The sequence below is a fragment of the Podarcis muralis genome, chromosome 1 (genome assembly GCF_964188315.1).
Source record: "Podarcis muralis chromosome 1, rPodMur119.hap1.1, whole genome shotgun sequence".
Classification (NCBI taxonomy): domain Eukaryota; kingdom Metazoa; phylum Chordata; class Lepidosauria; order Squamata; family Lacertidae; genus Podarcis; species Podarcis muralis.
The window spans coordinates 38,344,145-38,364,014 of NC_135655.1; the positions used below are offsets into that span (position 1 = coordinate 38,344,145).

The window sequence follows — 19,870 nt, forward strand, 5'->3', positions numbered from 1 at the left end:
TGCGGGTAAATCTGAATGGTCAATTGCATTTGTCTCTTCCTCATCCATTCACATGATTTATCATTCCTTGATACTGCTGTCAGCAACAATATAATAGAAGGGCTTCTTTGAGGTTGGCAGATTATCTGAATTCAGCAGATATAGTCAATACTGGCATCAAACAGCTAATATAATTTTGAGATTTCAAAATGTCGCCCCATTTTGTTGCAGGGAGTTTCACCCATACATAAGGCATGCTAGTTCTCATATTTTTGTTTTAAAGATTTCTGTTGCATATTGGCTCAGTTTTTTGCATCATGTTTAAACCACGGGTTAGCAAAACATGCACAAACAGCAAGGACTGGCAGTGCGCCCTGGACTTGTGCTCTTCCCCTCTCTGGGTGGAGAACTTCAAGAACTTCTCATTTTGCTTTCTCAGAAACGTCGTCTTCTCTGGGCCAGGGATCATGTTATGACGTGATTTGAAGTTGGCTTGTTTTGAAACTGACTGCAGTTGGTTAAAAACAAGTAAACCTATTTTCTTAGCACAACAAACAAAGAGGAATTATGTTGCTTTTAAGTACTGGTGCAAAATGGAGTGGGGTTCAAAATTGTGAGATTATTTCAAGTATTGTAACTATCATTTAGAAAATTGAATTTTTAAAATTACCAACACTTATAGAAGAGAGGGATATTTGATGGTGGTACAGTGGTACCTCGGGTTACAGACACTTCAGGTTACAGATGCTTCAGGCTACAGACTCTGCTAACCCAGAAATAGTACCTCGGGTTAAGAACTTTGCTTCAGGATGAGAACGGAACAAATTAAGTTCTTAGCCCAAGGTACCACTTTATTCACCTGAGTTGGGCTCAGAACAGACTTATTTAAATTAATGTTTCTAACTTTGTCATGTTCATTAATTTCAGTTGATCTACTCTTGAGTAAAACTTAGCTGAATATCCTCCTCTGTCATCCCTGCATGACAGATTTGTCATATGGTTTCTGAAATTTGCTAACAGGCACAGACATTGATTAACAAATTTGGGCTAGTTTGTTAAACTAACAGGTGATTGCAGTTGCCACTGATCCTCCTCTGAGTCTTTGGCAAAAACAAAGTGTGCAAGGGAAAAGCAAAGAGTCATATTTATGCTACACATAATAGTATGCAAGTAATGTGGTCAGATGACAAAAGCAGGTTGGGTTGTTCATAAGTACCACAGGGAGGTGTCTTCAGAGGCAAAGCAACATTCACGTACAGATATGATACCTATTCCATGAACTTATGGTAATACATTTAAAAGGCCAAGCTAGTAATGTCCAAAAAACACCAATGAAGGATGTTAATTTGGACTGATGAGAAGGAAGTTAAATCCTTCCACCCTGTGCAATTCAGTTTCCTAGGCTGTCATCTGACCAAATTGCTTTGGGGACCTGGCATATGAATAAAGTTCAGTTTCTTCCCACCCCCACCCCAAATAAGACGGCCTCATCATAATCTATGCCCTACTACATTTGGGGACATGAATCATTAAATTCTAATATCAAGATTAATTTGGCTCCGAGTTTTGTCAGACAGAACAAGTAGAACCTGCAGCAAAATGTTGCAGCATGCAGTACTCTGGTCCCAGGCTCCATTCTATTCCCCCTGCCCAATGGTTTCGTACTCTCCCGCACGCTCCAGTGATGGCCATTGCCACTGAGCATGCGCAGTCCTCATTTGACTGTTTCTGGAGTTAGGTTCCCCCCACCCGTTAGTTTTTGTTTGTTTGTTCCTTCTGCAAATGCTGGGGTACCTGCCAGTACCTGCATTGTCTGTGGATGGTGCTGTTTGGCCACATCAAGATCAAAGGCTCAGAGAAAGGATTCCTTATTACAGTGGTACCTCGGTTTAAGAACAGCCCTGTTTACGAACGATTCAGTTTACGAACTCCGCAAAACCGGAAGTAGTGTCCTGGTTTGTGAACTTTACCTCAGTCTGAGAACGGAAGCGGTGGAAAGGCACCAGCGGTGGGAGGCCTCATTAGGGAAAGCGTGCCTCAGTGTAAGAATGGTTTCAGTTTAAGAACAGACTTCCGGAACGGATTAAGTTTGTAAACCGAGGTACCACTGTATAGCATGGTATTTTTCTGAAACCAATGTAGAACTACAGAAAGTGCCCCCTCTAGTGATCAATGAATATCGCATTAGCAAGCAGTGCCTTTTACATAAATTATGGAAAAGAAGGTTTCGTGATTTTTTTTTATCTAACAGGTATTTGGGGATATTCTATTTGAACTTGCTGATCAATGAAATCATTAATCAGGTGGCCTTACTTCCCCACATGACTCCATCCTTATGATTGCATTGTCTAGAAACTGAATCTGAAACTGACAACAGGGAGTTGCTGTGTCTATTTCTTACTACAGCTACTGTTATTCCAAGATACGAGGTGGCCTAGTCACAGTGATGCATTATAATTCAACTTAGAAGTTGTACAGTCTAATTTAAATCTTTCTGTGTATGCCTTGCATGAACTAATGTAAAAGCTTTCTTTTATCTTTAAGCAACCAAGTAGTGGGCTGATTTCTTTGTACACATGGAAAATGGAATACAGACATAACTGCAGTCTTGATGTTTCACCCCCAGTGGGGAAGTTTCCCTCATTTCACAGTTCAACCAAAAAGTCTTTTGGCAGCTAAAATGTAAACAATTGTGTTGTAATTATTTCCTTCTTATAACAGTTCTGAGACATCAAACACTTAATTCTATGCATCAGTTCACATTTTGATGCCTTCAGCAGTTTATAAATATATAGATGGCTTTTCCAGAGAAGCAATCAAACTGTTTGTCAAAAGATTTCTGATTACCAAAAGAATTTTACAGTTCGACATTGCTGGCTGTTTAATTTTCAACCATCTTTGTATTTGAACTTCTCGGCATTGGCTTGGGTCCAAAGAACACGTGGGCTGGTTTGCCACTCGCAACGAAGCCTTTCTACTTGTGTGCCTCAGAGAGCAGGCCCCAAGCTACTCCGCAAACTGAAAAATAGTTTGTGATATGTAACAGGGAGGCTGGCTAAAAAATGTCAAAAATCCAAGTTCTTGGATGGCATCAAAAGTAGCTCTTTACCTTTCGTCAAGGTAAAATTTAGTATTCATTTTATTAAAATTATATAAATTTATTGAAAGTATATTTAGATATCGGCCATAATTTTAAAAGTGAGAATGTCAAATTTGGTATATGATACATTGCTAAAGCTTTAGAAATATATTAAGAAACTTATAGATAAAAATAATATGAAGCACTTCCAGGTGTGTTTGTTTATTTTAATTGGCTTCACTGTGGGAATAAAGTCTGTGTTGTGCTTTTCCAATTGTTCTGTCAGCGCAAGCTTTTTGATTTGCCAGGTCGAATGACCTCTCCTCTTGCTATTCTGGAAGGCTTCTCCTGAACCTCTCCCGGTCACCTGAGCCAATTTGTGGGAGGTGCAGGGCAGAGAAGAGGGAGGGAAATCTCTGTTGCACAAGCAGAAGTCCTTGCACAGGGCTTTTGCTGATGGGTATTATTAGTAGAATCCCATCTGTGTAGTTTCTGCCCATCTCACGACAGATTCATAAATTGAGCAAGGCTTGCTACGCACATGAAATACATTGGGGCAGCAACCAAGCATCAGAGAAGATAATCCAAGTCATTCCTAAAGAACACTTTCTTTTTCATCCTAATTTTAGGGATATGGTTTCTGAACATGACAATATATTGAACTTCTTAAGAACGGTGAAAAGCTCCTCAGTGCCTTTGGGAAAGAGTCTTTTCTCATTTCTTGCCCAAATCAGGCACTGTTAAATCAGCCTAAAATATATTGCTTCTGCTCAATATGAAGATCCAATTACTTGTGTGTTAGTAAAACCTAACCTTGTGTTTAAACCAGTGATGATGTCTAGCTGTTACAAGTGTTCTGGGAAGAAACTTTCAGAATTGTACACTTGAAGCAGTTTATATTCTCTCTTAATACATGCAAAAGGGACGCGGGTGGCGCTGTGGGTTAAAGCCTCAGCGCCTAGGGCTTGCCGATCGAAAGGTCGGCGGTTCGAATCCCCGCGGCGGGGTGCGCTCCCGTCGTTTGGTCCCAGCGCCTGCCAACCTAGCAGTTCGAAAGCACCTTCGGGAGCAAGTAGATAAATAGGGACCGCTTACCAGCGGGAAGGTAAACGGCGTTTCCGTGTGCTGCGCTGGCTCGCCAGATGCAGCTTGTCACGCTGGCCACGTGACCCGGAAGTGTCTGCGGACAGCGCTGGCTCCCGGCCTATAGAGTGAGATGAGCGCACAACCCTAGAGTCTGTCAAGACTGGCCCGTACGGGCAGGGGTACCTTTACCTTTACCTTTTAATACATGCAAACGTGTAGGACCCTGATTTCTTGCAGGCACGTCCTACCCACTAAATAATGAATATGATCACCCCTACTGATTGATTTCAATCTTGAGCATGTTTTCATTTTTCTTTATTAATTCATTTAGAAGATAATCCCAAATATGGAGTTACGCTTGGCTGCTCACTGCTGGCTATCTAGTACCAGAAATAGATATCCAGCAATATACCGGTAGTTTTGTATAAATTATTCTTGATAAATAGAAAGCAATACAACTGACGAAGATAGCTATCTGTTAAATGGAACAAAGGAATCTGATAACCATATCAGAAGGACAAAATGTCTAGTGAGATTGCAATCTTCAGTTCCTACTCAGCTGCACCAGCAAAGACATTTTTTTTAATAACCTGATACCAATCTGAAGCCCTCTTCTAATATGCATAAACTTTTTTGTTCTACCAAATAATTAATATAGACCTAATCCCTCTTATCTGATTGATGTTGGAGCAGTAAAATGGTGATTACTCAGTGCCTTATTACTGACCTGCATTTAAATTGCTTTGATAAGCATACTTTGATCAAAGAATAGAGACTTGGGATTTTGAGTGTATTTAAAAACTAGCATACTTTAAAGTATGACTATTATTTTAGTATGCTACTGGTATTCTTATAGGGTTATTCTAAAAATAATAATTAAAATGGATTTGCATACCAAGATGTTCATGTACAGCTTTGAAACATATGAAAACAAAAAGCACAGTAAGTCAATTGCAGTATTTCTGTTGCTATTACATACACGGGGAAAATATTTGGATATCAAGAAAAAGAGTCCGTAACAGGATTATAGTGACAGTCCAGCAACATTAAATAATCAAGCTGTTTCATATCAGTACTAAAAGCATAGCGATTCAAACAGTCCAGCAACTTAATGGCATTTAGTAGGATAGATAATAAAGGATTTAAGCAAGTAGTAATCCAGCCTACAAACAAATTAAATTGGTGCATAATATTTTAGATTCAGTGAGGAAAGTGTATGTAAATCAGATTATAGCCAAGTACTCTTCTGGCGCATAATATGTCTATAGACCAGGTCACTATCATATTGTTTTGTTTTATGTTTATTAAGCAAATGGCTTGTAAAGGGTTCTTCAAAATATACATGATTTTCCTGAAGAAAACAGATCATGATGATTGAGTCATAATGAAGTAGACTCAGTTTTCTGCACTGCCTTTCCTCATTTATACAAGGCAGCTTAAAAAAACAACAGCTTCATGCAGAAAAGTTCAAGCAATGGGCAGTATCCATCAAAGTAGTTCCATTAGCAAAAGGATTTCTAGCTGTGCAACAGAACAATCCCCTCTTTCCTCTCCCTGCATGCCCCCTAAATGCATTCTGGGGTTCCGCTAACCCTCTGGAGCAGATTTAGAGAAGGCCTGGAAGACCCATGGGGAGAGGAGAGAGAATGCAAGCTCCTTTACACAAATCCTTGCACTAACAGAATTACTCATTGGAAACCAACCAATAAAAGCCAGCCACAAATGTTTTATTTATTTATTTTTTTAAAAAAACTGCACCATAAATCAGAATTAAAAATCAGACTACACAGCCAGGGAGACATGCAATAAATCCAGCCTCTAAAGGAGGGATGTGGGAACCTCAGGCCCATGTATATCTCAAGGTCAAAGATGAACTGAATTAGCCAGCAATTGCAAAATAAAACATCACATGGGACAAGAACATTCAAAATTATTTTGAAGAAACTGCAGCAGTATATTCATTATATTGTCATTAAAAATGTGAGCCTTTAATCTTATCTGTAAGTGCTGTATATACTACTTGTCTTAAGACATTAAAAGGTTTATACTCCTTTTTGACAATGCCATTTTAAATCTTCCCTGTGAGAAATGAAACAACAAAAAATAAAAATAAGAATGCATGACACACACACACACACACACACACCTTTTGTATGAATATACATTTCAGTATAAGTGTTGAAAGCAACATTTCCTTATTTGAAAAGCTGTTTGTTGCTGAAGAAACAAAGGTACGCATTCTAAATACCCTGTTCCATGTGCAAAAATACTCGTGCACAGTCTCAAACCTCTTTGGATCCAGTCATGGTAAATGCATCAGGTTTTGGGGGCCTTCTCTGATGCATCAAAGCAGTGTGAGCAAACTGGATTTTGTACTTGCAATGCACCCACAAACTCAAGTCTAGTGCAGGTAGTGTGGTACCTGGCTGTGGGTGATGGGAGTTGTAGTCCAAAACATCAGGAGGGCACCAGGTTGAAGAAGTCTGTGCTGGAAGTAGGATTAGGCTTTTTGTAGGAGAATAATCACACTGCTTGCTGTTCAGCGGCCAGGACTCTGGTTACTTTATTTTGCAGTTGCCTAAAATAGGTTGAGGTCATTCTTGCAACAGGAGTGTGAGGAACAGGAATCTAGGTTTAAATATGTTGAGGCACGCTTGTCATGATTTATTGGAAACTGTCAGGTCTGTAAACAAGCCTGTTTGCAGTGATAGAAACCCTTCTGTATGCTTATACATGGATTTCTTTATGTTATGTGTACAGTGACAAACAAGAAACCTGCACAGGCATCTATTACAAAAGTCAAACAGTTTGGAGGTTCCGCATCTTTTGTCCGAAGGTCGCAGTGGACGCTTGAACAACTTCGCCAGGTTAACGGAATAGACCCTCATAAGGTGAGTAGTGATTCGTTCCCATTTAGTGATATTCTGTTTCTGTGATGCTTCATATCTTTTATTCTTCCTGTTTTCCAAAAGAAAAATTCACCCATTTGATTTTTTTTAAAAAAGAAAACCATGTCTTGTCTTGGATTCTTTTTAAGTGCAGCCCTTCAGGACCTCAGGAATCGATTCCAAATGCTTCAATTTCCTTCGTAAACCTTTCTAGATTTCACCACTTTTCTATCTGTTCACCTTTTTCTATTTTAGGAAAAAGAAGTGTTTGGAATCCCATTGTGTGTGAATGAACTTATCCTTACCTTGTAGGCTTTCATGTTCTCTGCTGCTGCTAACTTCCTCTTGTAATAATCTGAACCATTATTTTGCCCCCGTGTTGCATTGGGAATTTAATTAATATATCCAGGCAAGAAAACTTGTCCTCTTAACTAAACATTTATCTTTATGGTAAATAACTCTAGAAGAAGTCCAGAATAATTAAAAACTATAGATTTCAGCAAGGTATACCATTTTTAACCCTCATTCTTCCTGCTGTCTCTTTTCTTTGTACAGTGGTACCTTGGTTTACAACCTTAATCCATTCCGGAGGTCCATTTATAAACCAAAAAAGGTTGTAACCCAAGATGCGCTTTCGCCAATGGGGCCTCCAAAAAAATTGGTTTGTAATCCAAAAAATAAATAAATGGGTTGTAATCCAAAAAAGGTTGCAAACCAGGACATGCACTTCCGGGTTTGACGTGTTTGTAATCTAAAATGTATGCAAACCAAGGTACCACTGTACATGGGAGACAAAGTGATGTCTGACCCCATGCCTACTACAGAGTGATGATCCTGCTGATAGCATGCTAGAGGCACAGATAGGACCATCTACCTGCTGCTTCAAAGCAGCACTAGCCCAATGTGGCACCTGATGATGGATCACGCTACTGTAGCTTGACAAATGGTCGTCGCAGAACCAGATGGATTCAGTGGCCTAGACTGCATGCAGCATTCAACCACAGTTCAAAACGGGGATAGTCAATGTTGTACCCTCCATAATCTTCAGTCCCCATAATCCCTTGCCATTGGCCATGCTCCTGGGGCTGAAAGGAATTGTACTCTAATAACATCTAGAAGGCACCACATTGGGTACGTCTGGTTTACAATTAATTGTTTTTCTTCCTCCATGGCTGACCGTGCCATGTGAGGGAAGGAGGAAAGAAACAACAATTTTATTTGCCTTGATGTGTGATCCTGGAATCCTGGTTTGCTTCTGGCTAAGGTTTGTTCTTGGCTTTAGCATACATGACTTGTTTGGAGAAAACAAATGACAAGTCAGGTTTACACTCTTAAGTCAGACTATGGCTCATTTCATCCCCTGTACAGTGGTACCTTGGGTTACAGACACTTCAGGTTACATGTTTTCGGGTTGCGCACCGCGCCGAACCCGGAAGTACCAGAACGGGTTACTTCCGGGTTTCGGCGCATGCGCAGGAGCGTCGAATCGTGACCCGCGTATGCACAAATGTGACACTGCGAGTTGAGAACGTGCCTCCGGCACAGATCACGTTCGCAACCCAAGCTTCCACTGTACATCACAGTCAAGAGCAGGAAAGAGCAAAGCACTTGTGAGCATTATTTTTATTCCATACAATTTATATACCATTTGATTGTTAAACCGTGGTTTAATCAGGGGTTTGTTTGTTTTTTCAAAATATGGCTTAACTGTAGGTGTGAACTGGTGTTTGACTCTTCGTATTAAATGGGAGTGGAGTTAGCCAGGTTAAACAACCTCATGACATCTGTTGCTGAATTTCCTTTAGCAATTTTGCTGACTTTTGTAGTAGTTCTAGTCATGATATTCTACATTATAATATGGAATTGCATACATGACATACGTTTTCAAAAGTTGCAAGAAGTTGGGCTATATATAATAAGTGTACATCATTTTCTTTAACATTTGCTTTGGGTTTTTTTTTTTTAAAAAAATATCATTTCTCCTGTAATTCTAATATTATTCCTTCTAGGATTCCCCAGAATTTGATTTACTATTTGAAAATGCTTTTGACCAATGGGTAGCAAGCACAGCCTCTGAAAAATGTACATTCTTTCAAATTCTCCATCATACCTGTCAGCGGTACCTTACAGACAAAAAGCCAGAATTTATAAATTGCCAGTCTAAAATTATTGGAGGTAAGTCTTTGTGTTTTGATTTGAATGGGTGGCTCAGCTCATTTCAGATCATTATACTAATGAATTCTTCTAATGTGTTATGCCTAAAAATCTGCAGTGGCTGAGGCAATCCGTCTGGGTTTCAGTGATAGTTGTAAATATAGCCGTTTACATGAAATTATCAAAATCTGAACCAAATAAAAGCTTTTATAAATTGATCTGATGGGTCTTAAGCCTAGATTTCTCAGATTTCTAGCTACTTGTATGTAGTACCTCTTGATTCAAAACTGCAATTTACCTTGAAAGAAATATTTCCTATACAGTGGTGCCTCGCAAGACGAAAATAATCCGTTCCGCGAGTCTCTTCGTCTAGCGGTTTTTTTGTCTTGCGAAGCAACCCTATTAGCGGATTAGCGCTATTAGCGGCTATTAAAGGCTTAGCGGCTTAGCGGCTAAAAGGCTATTAGCGGCTTAGCGGCTTAGAAAAAGGGGGGTGGGAGCGAAAAAAATCGCAAGACGTTTTCGTCTTGCGAAGCAAGCCCATAGGGAAATTCGTCTTGCGAAGCAACTCAAAAACGGAAAACCCTTTTGTCTAGCGGGTTTTTCGTCTTGCGAGGCATTCGTCTTGCGGGGGGGCACCACTGTATAATTATTTCTTTCCTAGCTTTAATCTGTGGTGCTTTAGTGCATGAGGATACTGCCTCCGGTTCGTGTCTCACTTCTTTCAGATATTGATTTAAAAGGCTGAAAATTTAATTCCTTTCTCTGCTGATTTTGTTCTTTCCCATTTAGCAAACATTGATTTTGCCAGTGTTTCTTAAAGAGCTAAATTAGAAAAGGTGTTGTCGAACAATAGCCACTTTCATTTATGCACTACTTTATTATGCCGAAACATCTTCGTTTGTGTACCAGCCTTATTCATGTCAGCAGAGCATGCAAGTGCAGCCGTGCATGTTGTTGCTTCAGATAACAGAAATCTGTGTGTTACTCTACCAGGGTTTGTGATATATGTGTTCCAATATCTTCTGGTTGTTTCCAGTGAAATCCCTTGTAGTTAGATTTGCTAGCTGTTAACTAATTGAATTGGCCATTGAAGTCTGGAGAAAAACATGCCACCCATAAACTTCTGCACCAAGTTTCCTTCTTATTTGCTGTCTCCTGGTCGCCAAAGAGAATCTGACAGCACAATTGAAAACTGCTCCAGAGCTGCTTGTAATTTAAGATCAAATGAACTTCAGAGATCCAAAATGACATACTTCGTAATGCATTATATAGTTTAATTCTTCTTGTTAAAGGTACAGGGGTACCTCAGTTTTCAAATGCCTCCATAGCCAAACATTTTGGAACTCGAACACCAAAAACCCAGAAGTAAATGCCTCGGGTTTTGAACACGCCTCCAAAGTGGAACAGGAAACGCGGCTTCCTTTTTGAGGCTTCTGCTTTCAGTGTTCAGTTTTCGAACGTTTCAGAACTCAAAAAGACTTCTGGAACGGATTACATTCAAGAACCAAGGTACCACTGTATTATATCTTTAAATCCATGTGACCAGAAAAATTAGGAATATTTGGTGGTGGTGGTACTGCTATGGTTAGGTTATTATTCATAGTCATTTTTGTACTCAAGTTCTCTGTTAAAGAACTTCTTAATGCTTATCTCTAGAATTGTGGGAAGCAAAGGGAAAGGATGGTTGGATTGAATTATACTAAATAAATGGCTTCCTGGGTTTCACTTGATGCCAACTATCGAGAGCAAGTACTAGATCCGCCAAAGGTCTAGTGCCCTGCATGTCTTCTTCCTTGCTCACGTGAAAGCCATGGGCACAAATACACGCTGGATCTTCAAACATGAGGAAGTAGCATTGGCATCTACGTTGAGAAATTAGCCTTTAGTGACATCATTCTGGAGCAGGATCTTTTGTGCCTCCTCATTTCCTCTTACAATGCTTTTGGCATGTAAGATAATATGGGCAATATCAGTTCCAGAACTGCAATGCATACTTCTTAAACATTGTCTTTTGTTCTTTTCCATAATCTTACATTAGATTAAGTGGAAAGTTGATAAAGAAATGGGAGGGAATGGTAATAAATGGGGTGGTAGAATGTGTAGGGAGGTTTTGGCTTGATTTTCGTGTTTTGACGTCAGAAATTATGTTGAAAGCTGAGGCACGGTGATTTGCCCTTTAACTTGTACTGAGAAGACAGAATTCATTCAGTTTTTCTGCTCTCTATAGTATCCTCCTCTAGCACATAGCTGAGTCCCTTATCATACAGAGTTCCAGCTGCTTCCCTAGCCAGTAGGTGATGTAATGGACAGACCTGGGGGTCATCCTCCTGAAGACCCTGTAGCCAATCATGGCAGAGTGGTAAAACAACAAATCAGGAATGGGTAGAGAGTAAAAAGGTAGAATTTGACAGTTTAAAGGGCCAATGGTGCCTGACTAGAGAAGCAGCTGGGAGGTTAGAGGTTTGTTAGGCAGGACACATTGGTATAACTCGGGAAAGGAAGAGATCCTTGAATGGGGCTAGAGATGGGGTTTTTTTAAAGAAAGAATTTGATTTATTGGAAATAAGTAAAGTTCTTAATTGCATCTGTATAACTAAGTACTGTACCTTTACTAGCAAAATCACTAAGCTTTATCCCTCATAGAGTGCTTTACAGTTTTGTTCCCATCATGCCCTCATATTTATTTTTGCCCCAGTTCAGGAAATAAATGGTGATAGGACACCCACAACAATAAGAGTCCTTGTTGCTGAATTGTAGTAAACAGCTCCACAGGCACATAATCTCTTAATTCAGATTTGTTTCTGATAGGGATTGTCTTAAATTTAAACCATTCAGGCCCAGTAACGTAACCTCGCTCCATCCTTTACTAAGGGAGCTTGCCACAGTTAACCTTCTTGGTTTTAGCAATGTGCTCCTCAAATGCTCTTTTAGTGTCCCTTGTTGTATGATTGCACATATTTTGCCTAGAAATGGTATGCATGTGCAGTTAGATTGTTTTTAAATTAGGAAATGAGAAGACAGTCTTCTTATTTAATGAGCCATTACCTGGTGTGTAGACCTTTGGAAACCATCCCGGTGCACATATTGATTTACTGAGTGGCCCTGGCAAAGTCACAGTTTGTCAGCCTCTACTCACTATCTGCAGTAGGGATGTTATGACTTATGATATAAAGCACTTGACAAATTGAAGTGCTATATAAATCCCTAAACAGACCATTAAGTTGTGAGCATTGGAGGCTCATGAGGCCCTGCCAAGACATCTCTCATGGCACCAACAAGATAAGATTTCACAGACTTTGCTTACAATTGTTTGGTGCTCAAAAGCAACATTTTCTGGTTTAGGAAATTTCTGTAGTAAAGCAGCTATTTTCTTCCTTCTTTTGACTGAGGCTTGGTGTTGAGGAAGGTGTATCTCTGCTTGAAATGCAGTAGCCTTTTAAAATGTGACTGCTCCTCTGCAATGGAGCATTGATCATTAAATAAAAGAGCAAATTTGTTATTTGTCCATATTGTTGTAGATGGTTGCTTAGCTGTCAAAAAAACATTTCTTCATAGTTTTGAACTTTGCCTAAAATGTTGGAAATTGTGCTAAGGAAGTTGCTGCAAAATAGAAATTAAGACTTACAGTGGTGCCTCGCAAGACAAAATTAATTCGTTCCGCGAGTTTTTCGTCTTGTGATTTTTTCGTCTTGCGAAGCACGGTGTCGGGAAAGTTTTGGAAAAGCTTCAAAAATCACCAAAGTCTTCAAAAACCTCAAAAAAGGCTACCACACCGCGTGCTATGAGTTGCTCCTCGAAGTCAAGTCGCAACTGTATTAACGGTTTTAAGAAAAAGGAAACAAACTTGCAAGACGTTTTCGTCTTGCGAAGCAAGCCCATAGGGAAAATCGTCTCGCGAAGCAGCTCAAAAAACCCTTTCGTCTTGCGAGTTTTTCGTCTTGCGAGGCATTCGTCTTGCGAGGTACCACTGTATTTGAAGTATGTCAAATAATGGTGCTGTCCAGTAGATCCACTTAAGTATTGATTTCAGTGGGTCTACCCTGAGTACGATGTGGTGGGATATCTCTCATCATGCATTTCTGACATTAACATTGTGGCTTCCCTCTTGCTGCTTACATTTTAGGGCTATGTGAAACTGGATAACATTGGTGATTATTCCCAAGGTGGATATGGATTGCTGTTAAAGCAATACCTTTGCTGGTTGCTGTTCAAGATATTTTTCTCTAGGCACATCTACCATATAGGTAGCTGGTGAGAATACAGCAAGACAGGAAAGTTAGCAGCAAGGCCCACATATATCACACCAGACTCTAAACTGAAGTACTGCTTTTTCATTATTTGCAGTATTTCATCCCATAGTAGTTTCAGGTTACTTATTCCTATCCAAGTATATTCCTGCCATCATTTTTAACTCAGAAATGAGCAAATCATTAAGCTTTTGCACGTCTCTGAAGAAAAAATGCAATTATGGACTATTATAGTCATGGTTATTTAAACTAAAAGCATGATACTGGTGTTGATTACTTGATTATTATTTTTGTACCGTTCTGGCTAACTTTAGGTCAAATTGGTGTAATCATCATTTTACATTACTTCTGTTCTAAGAAAGCTGATATCTATGCTATATTCTTAGAAGCTGATTTATTGTGGAAGGATGTTATAGCTCATTTGAGGAGACTGCCATTAAATCGTAGATGGTAAGAAAGGTTCTCATTCAACAATATTTTCGCCAGTAACTTGCAGTTTTATGTGCTGCTATTTCAGCATTATTTTGCATAGCTTTCCCTAAGGTCCAAGAACTGTAGCTGATATTAAAACTGGCACAGCATCACTAGTAATTTTCCTCTCTCATAGAAGAGGGGTTTTATAACCAAAATACTCTATCAGCATATTCTGGGATGAATCCCTCAAATTTGGAAATGCCACTGTTACAGTCTGTAAGGAAAGTCAAGAGCCTTTAATTCTTTCTGAACTGATGTCCTTGTTCTGCAGTAAAATATCTACTTTTAATTATTATTTTGGGCCCTCAGTTTCTGAACATAACAAATCCCCCGATGTTTCCAAAATGTACATTTCTCTAGAAAGCACCCAAAGCAACAATCCTAAGTGTTTATAGGCAGACGTAAATCCCATTTAGTTCAATGAAGCTTATTCCCAAGGTGTTGTATCCCACAAAGCTCTACTCAAAGTAGACCCATTGAAATTAATGCACCTTATCCATGTCTATTAATTTCAGTAGGTCTACTGTGAGAATAGCTAACGTTTGATATAAGTGAAGGTCCCTTTCCAGAATAACTTACAGCTGTTGCCAGATCAACGTAAATCACATTGGGCAGTTCTGGAGTGCAAATTTATTTTCCTGAACTGGTTCTTTTTCTCTCTCCTTCAGCGTACATTGCAACAAATTGCTTGTTGAATACAGGTGGTTTTGGGGGTGGAAAACAGAATGTGGATTAACACCAACCTTCCAGCTTCATGACCTTGATTCAGATCAGGGACCCTGTGACTGCTGTTCATTAAAGAGAGAGAAATCCCAATCAGAAGTTGCATGGAGTTTGACCCAATTTCCTATTTACACTTGGATTGTTTCAGTAAAGGTAGCTAGCATGTGAGCTCCTGAAGAACACAGTTGCTGACATCTGCAGGCAAAGACTAGGACTGCAAAGTTTTTTAATGGAAGGCGGGTAGAAAAGTGAGAGAGCAAAGAACTGGGAGGTGGTAATTGGGATTCAGCAGTGGGCTGCTCTCTCTGCTTCCTGCTCCCAGGAGAACATCAGTTTCCCTACTAAATTGCAAGAACTCACAGGCTCAGACTCTGAGAATTGAAAAAGCACACCTACCTTTGCTTCCTGTAACCTTTTTATCCTGGACAGCTGGCTGGAGTTACTAATGGATTATCCAATTCTATTTCCTTGGAGGATATTTTGCCACTGTGATAGTTAATGAGTCATTTGCTTTTCACCAGCCAAGTATTGGCTTAGATTAGCAAAGCATCCTATAAATAGCCCACATGGTGATGCTGATAGTTTCACAAAACACATTTTTTTAAAAAATCCATTTGAACTTTCAAAAGTGCATACACACACGTTTGTTTTTTAATTTTTAAAGAAGAGCAGAAAATTTATTCTACTAATCTTACATGAGTCTTGGTGTATTCTGATCCAGGCAGACCAACATGCAAAGAAACTGAAAGCAGACCTTGGAGTTCTCATCCCATTCATGTGATAGAAGCAGAGTGAGACTTACTGCAGCTCATCCCAATTTGTTCTAGTTTAATGTGACATGCAGCCATGGGAAGTAACTCTCTCCTAAGACCTCCATACACACTTCCCAGGCTTGCATCCTGGAGATGTGACTTCATTGTTTCTAACACAGTGGTTTGACTTCACCCTTGAAGGAGCACTCCATTGTCTCTTGAGACAGATGAATCCCAACAAAAACACGTTACTAATGCGTTACTTTACCAGCAAAGTTTTTTTTTAGTTATTACTATAAATATTTTTTAAAATATCATAATTGGTTTACTGGGTGAGAAGAGGTATAAAGACCCGTAAAATCTGCCCTAACGTTTACTTCCACTGGAACATGCTGTTTCCACTGTAAGTAACCTAATACAGTATGTTTGTGTTTGATAGTGATAACTACCATGTTAAAAATGAGGAGGTTGAATGTTACAGTAGGCATATAATGCCATCTACGATTCAATGTAGCCTGACATCTTATTTAAAGGGATTTTTGCCTATGCATATTCAGCATGCAAGCAATGCATGTTGGAGGTTTTCCTGGCTAGTATTCATCTACACCAACTTGCTGTACCAATAAGGCAGTGCAGTATTGGTGCAGCATGATAAATGCCTGCATGTCTCACAGTGAATACCCTCTTTAGAGGAAACATCTCCTGCTTTGCACACTTGCTTGAGTTGCCACATCACCCCAGCAGGTGCCATTGTAGAAGAGGCATTCCCCAAACTGAAGAATTCAAGATCTGCTGACCTCTACAAAGTATTGCCTGAAACAGCCTATTTTGCACTGCTTCACTGCAGGGCTAGCAAGTTCTAGTTCCTTTCGCAGATAAATCACATTAAGAGGAACTCCAGTGACCAGGGAGTGGGAACACATTTCTGCCACTTCTCACAGCACAAGATACACCTCTAGCCCTGTCTATAGTAGTAGTAGTAGTAGTAGTAGTAGTAGTAGTAGTAGTAATTATTTTAATATATTTTATTTATTTATTTCTTTATTACTTACTTACTTAAGGTAAAGGTAAAGGTACCCCTGCCCGTACGGGCCAGTCGTGTCCGACTCTAGGGTTGTGCACTCATCTCACTTAAGAGGCCGGGAGCCAGCGCTGTCCGGAGACACTTCCGGGTCACGTGGCCAGCGTGACATCGCTGCTCTGGCGAGCCAGAGCCGCACACGGAAACGCCGTTTACCTTCCCGCTAGTAAGCGGTCCCTATTTATCTACTTGCACCCGGGGGTGCTTTCGAACTGCTAGGTTGGCAGGCGCTGGGACCGAGCAATGGGAGCGCACCCCGCCGCGGGGATTCGAACCGCCGACCTTTCAATCGGCAAGCCCTAGACACTGAGGCTTTTACCCACAGCGCCACCCGCGTCCCACTTACTTACTTACTTACTTACTTATAAGTAAGTTTCCCCAGCCACTCTGGGCGGCTTCCAACAAGAGATTAAAAATACATTAAAACATATAGATATAGATATTCAAGTCCTTGTTAACATCCCTTGTTTTTGTATGTTCTGAGTCGTCCCCCACTGTTGGCCAAAAGGAGCAAAATATCTCACAGGAGAGCTGTCTATACAGAAACAGTTTCTCAGCAAAATTTGCTTTCATGTTCATTGTAAAACTACCCTATCCTCTGATATTCAAGGAGGTTAAAGTGTTCATATAGCACTGCTACTTTAATTCAGACATTTGAGAAGCTTAGCTGATGAGGGTCAAGGCGATTTCCCCAAAGGAATAGGTATGTTATTTTCAACTTGGTTTGCTCTGGCAGGTGCTAAGCAATGCATCCCACTGAAGCTTCCTTGTCAGAAGCTGAAATTTTTGCATGTCAGAGTTCATAAGCTTCATTGCTCTTCTCAGTAGCACAGAAAAGCACCTTGTTAGAAAGTGGTTAGGCAGTTTACCATGTTTTTGGTTTTCTTCCACTTACTAACTTAATGAACCAAAATGAATAATCTAAATATAGCTGTTGCCTCATTGTTAGAGCTAAGAAGTGCTATCAGTTGCCATATTGTGGACATGTTTGTGTGGAGTCGTTGGAAACCAAAACAGGTGGAGACAGGAGCAGGGCCACACCCCCAAATCTCAGAAACAATATGGGGCCAAGGATTTCACATACATGCTATCCTGGTAACCTGTGCCTTTATTATCTCAATTCAGGCATTGCCTTTCCTGGTTAAGCAAATACCTGTGTGCAGGAGAGCAGATAGAAGCATGCTACCTCAGCCCTGGCTCTGTTGCCCTCCATGTTTTCAAAGAAGTCTGTCTGCAATGGGGAAAGCCTCTTGTACTCATGGAGATTTCTCATATGATTTTCCATGAACTCTGATTTTCCAGAATTTTGAGCAGGACTTTTTTTTAGCGGGAACTCAACAGAACTTAGTTCCCGCACCTCCCAGGTGGGCTCCATTGCCATGATAAAAGAACAAGGGAGGGGTTCATGGTGAGTTCCGGCACCTCTTTTTCTAGAAAAATAGCAATGGTTCTGAGCCACTCAGAAGTCTACATGTTCACAGGAGGCTTCCCCTATTAGTCCCCCTTGAACTCATGGGTGGAAATGGGATAGAGGGTAGTGTATTCTTTCTCCCTCCCTCCAAAATGTATTTGTTTAACCAAGACATCAGTAGATGTCTGAATAGAGATATTGGAATGAATGTTTCTACTGTGTAAATGCTATGGGCAAGAAGTGAGAGGTTAGAAAATAAATAGTGTTTCAACCTCTCATGAATTTTTGACCAGGAACGCTCTGTGAAGTTTATCCATCAGGGCAAATAATAAAGCACTGACATGAAATGAGAGTGCAGGCCTTGGTTGGATGATGGTATTATTTGGGTTCATGATACGGTGGTTGTTGTTTTATGCCCCACCCATCTGTTCAGTCTGTCATTTCAACTTGTTGGCCTCCTTTGTTTATTTTGCCTAATTAGTTTTGGATATGGGGCATTTGTGTGTTTTTATTCATAAGAAAAGTTACATGTTCTTTCTCCAGAAAGGTGAGGAGACAAACTTAGAAAATATTGAAATGTTGAAGTAATGTCTTCATTTATTTAACGGCCACAGGTCTATGCAGAGTGCAGTCCTTTTGTTTGCCTTCATAAGTGGGTACAAACACCCATTTCTCTGATTAAGGAGCTATCTGTTAGGATTTATTTATATGGACTTTATTCAACTTAGTCTTGTAAAACTTTCATCTGTGAGGAATACATTCAACCTTGTGTTTTATCATATTTTGTTCCTTCAATGCTATTGCTGCATCTTTCTTTAACCTTATTCAGATTTCTTCAGTAAAGGTTTTAAAGCTCTTATTATTCTTGTCTCTGTCCTTCATTGATTCAGTCCTCTCTAGTATCTTTTTCACTGTAGTTTAGATAGCTATTGGCAATAGCCTGAACTCAGAACCATTCTTACTGTGTCCTTTTGAAGATCATAGGACTGTTTACAATATAAAAACATAAACATGCATAGCATACTAAAGAGAAAGGGGGGGAGAGAGACACATACACTGCAGATTTTTCAGAGCTATTACTGATAAAGCTGTCCTGAATAATTGGTTTCTATTAGTTTATTCCGATTATTTGTTGACCAGGTCTTTATTTTGACAATAAATAATCTATGAGTCAGAATTCTAATATTTGAATTGCTAACCACATAACGAAAATGCCCAGGCAATACCTTTGGTGCTTAGAATATTAGTAATTACTTTCTGGAAATGGACAAGAACACCACTGAGATGTCCACTTATAAACGTAAGAAACCTTTAGTGATTGTTATTACTATGAAAACATGGTTTGTAAATCTGTTTCATTATTTCAGTCCCTGTTGATGAGAGAAACATGGCATAGCTAGTGAAATGCCATCTTGGGCATATGTGTTAGGTGTGTTGCTCTCATCCTCTCCAGCCCAGGCTCCAAGGCTTAGGCTCATTGTGAGAGGCAGGTGTGCACTTTTTGCAGGTCCTCTCTAAACTGCCTGATCAGCTGAGTGAGCATTTGTTGTCTGGTTGACTCATGTGGGCCTCAGACCTGAGTTTAAATGCCTTCTCAAGTACAGATCTGTTAGGTGCCCACTATCACTTGTCATTCAGCTTCTACCTCCAATCTAAAAAATGGGAATTAACCTGCCTTCCATGATCTACCTTCCTTACAAATTTGTTACAAAGGTAAACAAGCTTATAAATGAAAGTCCTATGTTCTCTTTGCATTATTGAGGGGTAATGTTAATTAAATTAATGGTTTAATGCTCTAAATGTCATGACGCAGCATTGTAGCAGCTCTTTCCAAGAGTTACTGCCTGCGACATAGTGCCTCCTAAGTTCCACTGCAAGGAAGACAGAAAGGTGAGACAGCTACAGTGTGGTTTCAGTTGTGCGTAATTGTAATTTTGTGGGAATTGCTGCTGTGCTACATGACTGTTCAGTGCAGGCAGTACTGAAGCACCTC

At 39.9% G+C, this 19,870-nt stretch overlaps 1 protein-coding gene across 2 annotated transcripts in view; it reads left to right on the top strand.

Annotated features, from left to right (window-relative positions):
- STXBP6 (syntaxin binding protein 6) overlaps positions 1 to 19,870 on the top strand; it is a 98,655-nt gene that overhangs the window by 64,104 nt on the left and 14,681 nt on the right. For both annotated transcript variants that reach the window (XM_028721621.2, XM_028721622.2), the window contains exons 3-4: positions 6,905 to 7,035; positions 9,042 to 9,207. In XM_028721621.2, coding sequence (XP_028577454.1) covers positions 6,905 to 7,035; positions 9,042 to 9,207 — 297 coding nt within the window. The remainder of the gene's footprint in view (positions 1 to 6,904; positions 7,036 to 9,041; positions 9,208 to 19,870) is intronic.